This window comes from Eublepharis macularius, chromosome 7, assembly GCF_028583425.1.
Source record: "Eublepharis macularius isolate TG4126 chromosome 7, MPM_Emac_v1.0, whole genome shotgun sequence".
In the NCBI taxonomy this organism is placed as follows: Eukaryota; Metazoa; Chordata; class Lepidosauria; order Squamata; family Eublepharidae; genus Eublepharis; species Eublepharis macularius.
The window spans coordinates 64,196,280-64,207,762 of NC_072796.1; the positions used below are offsets into that span (position 1 = coordinate 64,196,280).

General features: G+C 39.1%; 1 protein-coding gene across 1 annotated transcript; it reads right to left on the reverse strand.

Moving 5' to 3' along the window:
* Positions 1-9,247: 9,247 nt before the first annotated feature.
* Positions 9,248-10,225, reverse strand: MC5R (melanocortin 5 receptor). The gene has a single exon (XM_054985491.1). It carries the CDS (start codon positions 10,223-10,225, stop codon positions 9,248-9,250), a length of 978 nt encoding a protein of 325 aa, XP_054841466.1.
* Positions 10,226-11,483: the final 1,258 nt, after the last annotated feature.

Here is an 11,483-nt window from a genome sequence, read left to right on the forward strand (position 1 = left end):
CAATTGATAAATTTGTTTAGCTGTCACTGTGCCAGAAATGGAATCTAGGTTATTCCATGAGAATTTTCAGAAATAGGACATAGCTATTTAGTTAGATATCTATACTGCATTTTTCAATGGGAACCCAAATTAGTTTACAACAGCATTCTCCCCTCCTCAATTTTATCCTCACATCAAACCTGTGAGATTGGTTAGGCTGAAAAAGCATAACTAGCCCAGGTAACCCAATGAGCTTCCATGGCAGAGTGGGATTTGAACCTGTCTTTCCCAAATTTTATCTGATACTCTAACCCCTACACAAAACTGGCTAACTATATTTTTCAGAGTTTTGTAGAAGTTTTCTATGAGAGTTAGATTGGGTGAACTTCTTAATGCAGCTATGCTTTAAAACAAATAATCAGGTTTCCTTTACTGTCTTCCTTTCAAGTGCCACCTCATTCATTCATACTGATAAACAAATAGAATTGCTAAAGAAGTATTATACAAAATTATAGCTAGCCATAGCTAGTGTTAATAACCACTGCAAGAAATTCCCTTTAGATGTAATATCTACTTGTTCAGAAACAGTCTTCTATTCACATATTGGTGTGACATAATAAAAAAAATAAGGATCCACTTCTACTTGGTATTACAAATTTTTAAGCTATCGGGACTGTATAAATGAACGGACTGTGGCATGTAAAATGGATCAATTCAGACTGTCTTAGAAAGTTTCAGATTAGTCCCATCAATGACAGCAGCATGAGTTGCTTTGTAAAAATGGCATTATTAAAAAAAAATTTAAGTCAGTAATTGCATCTAAGAACAGAATGCCATCTGTTCATTCATTCTTGTTGTGTTGGTGATAAACCCAAAAAGGATTCTTACTAGCAACAGATCTTGGGCACTCCCCTAAAGGAAATAAAATTTCTTCAGTTTTACAGACCTTACAGGAGAGATGCAGTAATTCAAGTGGTCCTTATGAGATGGCTAAGTATTTGCAACATGAATGCAAAATGTCCATAAAACAACATTTATGATTAGTATATCTAATTCGCAATATGGCCAAATCTACAGATACTTAAATCAAGAGACGGAAGCCATGAACATACAAGGCAGCACTTACTTCAAACCTGAGAAAAAATCCAAGTTTGAAAAAAAAATCCAAAAACAAAACCAAATATATTGAGAGTTTAACCCTCCCCCCGCCCCCCGCTCTCCAATAAGGAAGCATAGTCTGTAGCTTTAAGACATGAAAGCCTTCTCAATAGTCATTGTGGGAGTTGCTAGGCAACCACTACAGTTTTGCCAGATTTCAATTCTTGGTTTCTGTCACTGGCTGATTCCTCACACATTGGATAATGCACTTTCAATGCACTTTATCAATCATTTGAGGTGGATGTTTTGTTCCTCACACAAAAAAATCTGTTCCAAACGATCTATAAAGAGGATTGGAAATGCATTATCCAACGTGTGCGGAATCACTCACTGTCAGTAAAAGGAAGGGGGAAAGTAACAAAACCCTTTCTAGGGCTGTTCTGGCCTTTAAGGGAGGACTTATTGGGGCCAAGCCTGGCGGCAACTACCAGGTGACTTGATACCATGTGACTTGCCTGGTTGCTTACTACTGTTCAACAGTAACCCCTCCCCCAAAGCCAGTGTTGAATAGTGTTAGAGTTTCAGACTAGCATCTGGGAGACCCAGGGTCGAATCACCACTGAGTGATCTTGAATCAGTTACACATCCTTAGCCTAACCTACCTCACAGGACTATGTCTTGTGTAGAGAGACTCTTAATCTCTTGCCTTAAAATCCTCACTAAGGGCTCACCATAAATCAGCTATGACTTCAGAGCATTCTCTACCACCACATAAAAAAGTAATAATGAAAATTACACAACCCTCTGAAAGAATCTTGTCAATATCCATGCCCAGTATAAGAAAAAGCTCTATAAAATGAGTATGTTTGTGCCTGCTGGCAGAAACTATCCAAAGTGGAAACAGGGTGAGCCTCAATAGAGAAGGAGTTCCATGATGGGGATGCTACTACTGAAGAGGTTCTGCTCTGTGTTCCCACAGATATGATGTCCCAAAAAGAACAAAGATGGAGCAGATCAGCACTAAAATATCTCTGTAACTGGGGAGGAACATGTAGAAGGTGTTTCCTCAACTATCTAGACCCATACTCAAGAATAACAATTAGCCCCTGAACTGAAGATTGGAACCAAGTGCAGTTGTGTCAAAATCAGGGTAATTTGTTCACTATAACAGAAATAAGTTAAAAAGAAGGATGTGGATTTCTTCACTAATGATAACTTCCAAGTTGTTTTCATGGTTAGCTCCAACAGAGTAATCCAGATGGTAGGTTATATCAAAGCATAGATTTTTGACTTTTGCAGACTTCATATGGCAAGCATATTCATCACAGCTTCCCTTCCATACTTCCCACATTGTCACTCTGCTGAACTAGACTTAATTAACTTCTTTAATCTTTCTATTTCAGTCAATCCCTCTTCGTCTTCTAATCTTATTTTGCTTGTTGTTTACTGACCTCTCTCTGAGTTTTTTTGCTACCTTCTTACTAATTAAGCTCTCAGGAAAACAACAGAATAATTTTCTGATCAGTAAGCAACCCATCAAGTCTTGAGATACTCTGAAATTATTCATCAGCATTCCAAATTAAAACTAGACCTTTGGAGCAAGGTTTGTGCGAGGGAACAGTAGGCTTGTGATTTACTGTGTTTCTGTACTTAACTTTATAAAATGGTCAAAAATTAAGAACAAAGATATATATAACAAAATCTTCTATTCATTGAGACCTGTACAAAAACTCTCACAAATTTAACAGAGTTTTATAAAATAATCAAGAACTGTGGAATAGGGGACAAATGAGATGCTTCCTTTCATAAAGGTGATGTAAAATGGCCTTTTTTCCAGGTGCTCCATTTCTCAACTCCAGTTCCTCTTTCTGAGCTATACACCCACACCAACATACTACAACCTTTATGTAACAACTTATTATTATGTAACAACTTATTTTACAAAAAAAAATCTGCAGACTTATAAACAGCTAAACTGCCCAGGTAGATGATGAGTGACAGTATTAAATTAGTTGTTATGTATTTGTGAAGGCTGTCAGCCCAATCAGCTTTTGAGCCTTGTTTTCAATCCTTGACAACTTTTCATTCTCCCCCTCAGTTCCACCTCCTTACTTCACAAAACAAGGGCTTGATTTATCAGAAAAGGTGATGTTTTTGATGAAAGGATCACAGTCCTCTGCGTTTCAGAACATATACAATTATTCTTCAGGATCACCTCTCTGACCTATAGCTCAATGTAATTATCCATTCCAAATCCAGAACGCTCTTTCTTTAAACAGGGTAACTTTGACATTTGTGGATAACATTGTTGGAACTTTTCTGAGTAACAACAAACGTTCTTAAACCTTTGTTAACAATTTAATCTCACTATATTAAGTTCAAACTTTACTGAAACATTTTCTCTCATAATGAAATATCTTTGCCTTCTCCCTTACAAAAATTTTAAATGGCAAACCCAAGTTAACATACCATGTACCATCTCGGGAATATTTACCATGATGTGATGGATCAAGATGGAGAGAATTCAGCTGACCATTCCACTGTACATGTGATCAACTAGATCTAGTGAAAGGAATTGGAATAGTGAAGACAAATCCCCCAGATGGTGTTTAGAAACCAACCCCATTCGTATGAAAGTCTCCTGACTTCTTTAATCTGTGCTTGGATTTGGTAATATCAAGCGCCTTGCTTTCTGGCCATGCCACGCATGTGTTTAGATCTATATTTTGTGCAGAAAATCCATATACAGTTTATGTGGTCATGTCCAGTTTCAGCAGTAACTTGCCTCCCTAACTTTAAACTATTACAAGTAATAGAATAAAATGTATTTGCAAACCCACAAATGTGTCCTGGCCTATGCCTAGTGGTCACTATCATTAAAAATGTCACCTGAAGTGTTTCAGCTGTGGGTGATTTTTAAAAAGAGAGTGGTTTACATCTACCAGTGCTAAAGCATGTGATTTTCACATCAGAGATTTTGGCTCACCATCAGGCTAATTAATCCTAAAAGAGGAGGGGGGAATCCCCATTAGTAGAATATTAACTCGCTTGATGTCTCCAGTAGTGAGTGATGTCTGCAGCCAAAGAAGTAAAGTTGAATGGAATGCTGAGCTATGAAATCCTATTGACCTCAATTCAGCATCAAAGAAGTTGATTCATTTGATCTATCATCACTACACTAGATGATCTCCAAGAACACAGAGCTCATTTGGTATGCGGAAAAAACAGTTTAATATGCAAAGGACTCTATACCTGTGCCAACCCCTGGGCATCCTATCATGTCATCAGTGTGTTTCAGTGTTACCTTCCTTGTTCTGTATATATTGTGTTGTCTTTTATATCTTAACCTTACTAAAAAGGCATTCTTAAAACTCCAGTATTACTTATTATTTAATTCAGTAAGGTTTTATTCCTCCCAGGAGCAACATGTATCAGTTTCACCTCCCCCATTTTACTCTCGTAACAACCACCCTGTGAAGTACATCAGGCTGAGACACACTGGCTGACCCAAGGTCACCCAGAGAACTTCACAGTATAGTGAGGATTGGAACCTAGAGCCTAACTTGACACACTAACCTCTATACAACACTTGAATGTAGCAACTTTCATTCTATGGGTTGGAGCTAAATATTATTTCCCACTTAAGGATGCCATTCCCCCACTATGGGCAGGGGATGCCCCATTTCCACACTCTGCCCCCTGCCTTTACGCACCTGGCTGGCAGGGGAGGAAAGGTAGGGAAACACTGCCCCAAGAACACTCCCAGGGCAGTGCGACCACATCACCTCCAGGAGTAACATCAGCATGCCACCCCTGAGAGCACTCCTGAGCTTCTCAGCGGGCCCATCTTGGCCTCAAACAGGCCAAGCATCCTGCCAGGATGGTAGGGGACCTGGAATCCCTATTCCCACCAGTGGGAAAGCATTTCTCCTGGGGAAGGTCATTTTCTTTGATTCCCTGTTCTCACTGATGACCAGCACCACATTGCATCTTATTATCCTTCCTAGGAATCCCCTAGTTGAAATAGATAACTCCTTCCCATGCTATTGTGACAAAAATGGCCTGCTGTTCCTATCTCTGCAGTGAAAAGAGCTGAGATTTCTTACTTTTTAATTATAGACTGGAAAGAGGAACTAAAATTTGAAATGAAAATAGTCTTTGCTTAAGTTATGTTTTTCTCCTTTAAGATGAGGTGTTTGACAATGTTATTTCTTTGTTCTCTCACCACAAATGGAAGGAGGCGGCTTTCGTGTCAGGTTTCCTCTGACTCCAAAGGAAGGAAGAGTGATCTTGCCCAATTCCTCTGTTCTCTGCAGCCCTTTCTCACGGGGCCTTTTTTCCTCACAGGTCTTATAGTTTTAGGCATAGACTTTTCAAGGATCGATAGAGAGAGCTCTTCTCCTTCTTGCGCTAGCAGAAAAAGCTGGCATAGCCCAACACTTTGCATTTGTATTTAAGAATAAAAATAAAAGCTTAAAAATAAAAGGCATTCCACACTGAGAAAGTGAAGTCTGTAGTTCTTCATTACATGGAAGTCCTATTGAACATACTAGTGGACCTTATGCATCTTGTTAGTTACTGTAAAAAATGCTGTCATTCTCAGGTATATATAGATAACTATAAATTACAACTGTAATTGCATTTCAATCAATTTGATAATTACCTGAAATACCTGAAATTTGATTTAAAGTAAAATTCTAGAACAAGATGAGGTTATTACACAATTCCACAATGTTAAAGATTATACAGCTTAAACTTCTTATGCACCAGTCTCCAGTTCACAGCATCATATATATCACCTTGTAAATGGCATGGTTTCCTTATAAATAAATAAGATATATGTTATGCATTTTACAATATTACTACAAATGTTCTTAACTCCCAAATTTTAATGTCAAAACAAAATTCACCATGGAAAAAAAGACCTGTGCAAATCAGTCAATTCATACAGTTTTTAAAACAGGGTTTCATTTAACAAACCGATGTCTCTCAAAATCCTTCACTGAAAGAATTATTTTAGTGCAATAGTCCATGAACAAAATGTTGAACCTTAGCATTAGAAACCACAAGGGTTCAAATCCTGCCTCAGTCCTAGGCTCATTGTGCTGTCTTGGGCAAGTTACAGATGTGGACTTCACTGCCAGAGGAGGTAGTGACGGTCGCGATAGCTTTAAAAGGGGGTTAGATCCCAAAAAGGTTGATTTAAAAGGGCTCCAAAGACATTATTATTCACCTGATGCTATAGAGTTGCAGACATCTGACGGACTGTCACAGGGAATTTGTCACCCAAACTCATGGAATGTGTTTATGTATATGGAAGATACAACATTTGTCTCCTTGAACTGCTGGATCTGCTTATGCACATGTAAAAACAAATAGATTAGACAAACCTTTCTTTCAAAAACTCCATCATTTTTAACCCAAAGTTTCAGAGATAGAGCTCTACCATAAGACTGAGTCAGCTTGGTGTAGTGGTTAAGAGCACGGGACCCAAGCTGGGTGACCTTGGGTCAGTCACAGCTCTCTGGAGCTCTCTCAGCCCCACCCACCTCACAGGATGTTTTGTTGTGGTGATAATAACAACATACTTTGTAAACCGCTCTGAGTGGGCATTAAGTTGTCCTGAAGGGTGGTATATAAATCGAATGTTATTATTGTTATTATATTTCAAGTACATCAAGCACTACTAAACACTGCTTGCTGGTCAAAAACCTACTGAGAGGTTTTGTAGACTTTAGTTCTGTTCCTAAAACATAATTCATTTTTTACACTTTTGAAAGTATGATTTTCTTTACATTTAAAGCGCTGAAATATTTAAAATAAGCAACCATTGTAAGAGCCAAGCTACAAGTGACACCTGACACGAGTTGGACACTTGTCAGCTTCCCTCAAGTTTTGATGGGAAATGTAGGCATCCTGGTCTTGGCTCTCCATTCAATTGTAGTTTACAGAAACCCCACACACACACCCAGCAGAGAGAAAGGGGGCGCCCAGCAAGAGCCCGACCCCTGCACTCCCCTCCCAACCACATGTTTACCCTCCCACAGTCTGCCGCTCTGTAAACTTCAATTAAATGAAAAGCCAAGCTGCAAGTCCAGGATGCCTACATTTTCCATCAAAACTTGAGGGAAGCTGACAAGTGTCCAACTCGTGCCAGGTGTCACTTGTAGCTTGGCTCTAAGGCAATAATTATATACTCCTTGCACTTTATGAGTGCACACATCAGACACATAATGGAAAACAGTCTACTTTCAAAGGACATGGTCTCCCCAATTTAACCATCACCATGATAACCCTTACATTTTCTGCAACAAACCTATAAAGTCTGAAAGTTCTTGCTCTGAGATAAGCACGGAGCCTACAGTCACTTCACTAAGGTTCCAAGGTTAATTGGCAGTTGCTGTGTATTTATCTGAACACAAGGAAATTTGATACATACATTGACCCTGGAATAAATCCAAATATAGTAAACAGCATTACTAAGATGAACTGACATTGTACTGCACTGTTGAAATAAAAAAATGGAAGTGTTCTGAGGATCCATGAATATAGCTTCCACACTGTAGAGCATGATCCAGTCAGAGTTAAGCATATCCAAGTTCCTTTTACTTCAATTGGACAGATTCCATCTTCTTGTTTACTCTCCCACTGACATCAGTGGAATTTTACAGTGATTAATGATGATTGGATCAAAACCCTCATACTGTTTAACAACACTTTTTATAGGGCACAGGAAACTGAAGGGCTCATGCAAACAGGGCTAGGGTCTCTGTATCATACCTCCATGAAAATCCACTCCAGTAAAGAAGATACTGTGAACAAAACTGTCCAATGTTTGTATACATGTGCATAAGCAATTCCGTTAAACTAAGTGAACTATGCATGTTTTAATATGCTTATTCTGGGCAGCTGACCTATGAACTGAATTTACGTGTCATAGCACCAATGTATGCTTGCAGTGCAAGCAGAAACATGATGCCTGCCAGTCTTACTCCTCTCTTTTAAAAAAGAATTTATCATAAAGAAAGAGATGTGAGTGGACTGCTGTCCCCAGTTCCAGGTCAATAATCGGTACTATGATGTCATTGAAGGGTAGCTCCTGCACAGTATCTTATCCCTTTCCCTGTCCTGTCATATTCGCCAATGCTAAAAGACACTTCCCAGAGATATAACACTGCAGTGTTGATAGATTTAAACATAACCATTTCTAGTTCTCATTATCTCTATCCATACCCCTGGCCCACCACCAGAGGCTTTTAACTTTAGGCATGTCTGTCACAATATGTTATTTTCTGTAGACAAACTACAAGCAGAATAAGATTGAAATTCATATTACAGAATTTACAGTTTCCCTAGGAAAATATTTCAGTTACATTAGTCTGTTGTGCTTTTCCTGTATTTTGAGGGCTCATGATGAAAAAACTGAGTACAAGAAAGAAGCAAAAAGTACCAGTAGTTATGTTTCCCCAATTTCAACTAATTCTCCCCTCCCTCTGCAGACCCTCCCCAGTATGTTCCTAAGGGTCTACTCTCTTTCTCTGGGTGATTGGGGTGGGCTAGCACAGGAGGATCAGGACTTGGGAGAGCCCCCCAAAAGATGCCAGTGCTCAGTACCAATAAATACCATCACAACCCCCCCCCCCTGCATGTAAGAATACAAATAGACATTTCTTGTTAATACTAAGGGAGGCTGAGGCAAGTGGAACCTGACATTTACAAATTATACTTTTCACGAAGTATTATTAATTATGCCACTCTTGGGATTCCATGGAGGAAACTGTCTCCAAACCGGAAACTAAGTTATGTATTATAACTGAGTTATTACTACAGTTATAACAAATTGGATTTATAACAAAAACCACTAAATTGTTGTTCTGTTGACAATTCATCTGGATGTTTATATCTTGCACTGCTAGAATAACTCCTCCACCTTCAGTACATTTGTTTACAGTATGTCTTATTCATGCAGTTAAATTAGTGGGAGTTAACTGATAAGAAACAGTCCAAAATGAGTAATTAAAACTAGAGAATCTGCTGTTCCCCACACTAAAATTGACAGAGGCCAAAAATGTAATATCTCTCTCTGAAATTGAATAAAATATACTCGATAATTCTGTTAGTAGACCAAGTGTTGTTTCTTGCATCTTTTTAGACAAAATATACAGCATTCCTAATACTTGCTGGGTAATCCACAGGCCGATCGTATGTTATAACAGCAGATGATTTCCTTAAAAGTCTTTCGCATTTCCTGGCTTCGGAAAGCATAAATCAAGGGATCAATCACTGAATTGCACATGATGAGAATGAGGTACATGTTGAAGTGAGACATGAAACAAACACAGTAGAGATTCTGTGGGCAGGAAATCATCAGAATGAGATGGAGGAAAAATGGAGCCCAGCAAACAATGAAGATGCCCAGTAGCATAGTCAGGGTGATGGCCCCTTTCATGCTGGTCCTCTGGTGAACAGAATTGTATCCTGGCAAAGCTGCAATCCTCTTGACATGAGTACGAGCCAGGAGGAACATGTGGATGTACAGGGAGACCATCAGGAACAGCATCGTGAAGAACATTGTGATGAGACAAATGATCACATATTTTGATTCATAATAAAGGATGAAGATGATCCCACAGCCAGTGCAAAAAGTCCAAATGCCTGCAATTATAAGCCCTGATCTTTTCACGGTCATGATATTGTGATAACGAAGGGCATAGAAGATAGTGACATACCTGTCTACTGCTATAGCTAGCAAACTGCACATGGAAGCCACAACAGATATACAGATCATGGAATCAAAAACATTGTCAATGTGCCGTACAAAAACATCCTCGATAATGAGGTGTTTATTGTTTAACAAATATATAGTTATGGTCTCCCAGGCATTAGACACGCTGACAAGCATGTCAGCAACTGCTAAGCTGCATACAAAGAAGTACATAGGAGAGTGTAAGTTCTTGTTCTTCACAATGGCACAGATGACCAGGATGTTTTCCAGGAGGCTTACAATGCCCAGTGCAAGGAACACCTCAGCTGCTATGACCACTTGCTCACATGTCGAGGGCTTGCTTTTGACAGTGGGTCCGGTTAAGTTAGTCCAAATTGCAGTCAAGTTAAGATCTGGAATGCTGGTCTGATCGGGTAAGCTCATCTTGGCTGGCCGTCTTCAGGTGCTTTTTTGGGGGGTTGGAGGGCTTGTTGTAAGCCGCATTTCAAGGAAAGGCAGAAGATCCTGTCCAGCATACAAAAAAGTGACCAAAACGAGGGTGATAACAAATACACAACAAGTGGAATTTAAGGAACTAACCACATATGATGACAGCAGACCTGTGTGTGTTAGAATGCAGGTTGCCACCAATGTCATCTGAAGATGGGGAAATTTTGCGGTTTGGGGCACAGAAGCAACAGGCAGGCTGTTGAAGAGCTAAACCATTGCCCTGTTCATGCATTGCTCAATTCACATTCTCCCCCCATCACCACTTTTCTCCCATTTCTATACATCTTGATAAAACACAGATAGTTTTAGCAACGTGCTTTAATCACAACAAGTAGAATGGGATTGGTGTGGAAGCCTTAAAACCATGATGAATACAGCATTTATAGGCAAAATCAGTTTTGTGCTCATCTGGTCAGACTTACATAAAGGTCTGAATTCCTGCAAGAATTACATATTAAGCTTCCAAAGCAAAAGACTGAAATCTTTTCCTTGATCTTTGTACTTCTTACATAGCCTGAGGCAAACACCAAATAGCTGTTCTGCTCTAATGAGGAGCTTTGCCATTAAATTCCATCCATAAGACTCTATTGATATTCAAGTGTTCATTATATAGCCAGGGTTGTTGCTGATACATCAGTGTGAATAAGAGTAAGGTTTCTGCCCTACCTGCATTCTAACCTAACAGTAAGTGTTCAAATTCAGATTTCTTTAGAACGACAGGAGCATTAGGGACATTGTTGATAGGAATAAAATCATGCATGAATTTTTTAAAAATCTATTTTTCTTGAAAACAATAAAATAAATAGCCTTAAAGAACTATTTCATTTGCAATTAAGAAGGAAGAATAGTAATTATTTACCCAGTACTGTTCTTCCTGATCCTATTTCTCTTCAGACCTTGTACTTGTTCCTGTTGCTGTCAGAAGTTTCAGATCCTTCGTCCATGCAGCATCAGGGTTTGCTTTGACAGGAACTGATGCCATGACAAAGGCTATTCAAATCCAAGGAGACAGGAATGCCTTGTGGTGTAAATTACTCATAGTGGAACTGCCTTTTTATAGCTTCAGAGTGAATGACTTCAATGCTGCGCTTTGAGCTCCACCTCTACCACTCTCTTCTTTCAATCCAACTTCTCACACACTTCAACAAGACTTGAATTTTTAGCATCCCCTAGTGGTTGACGTTGGTAAAGC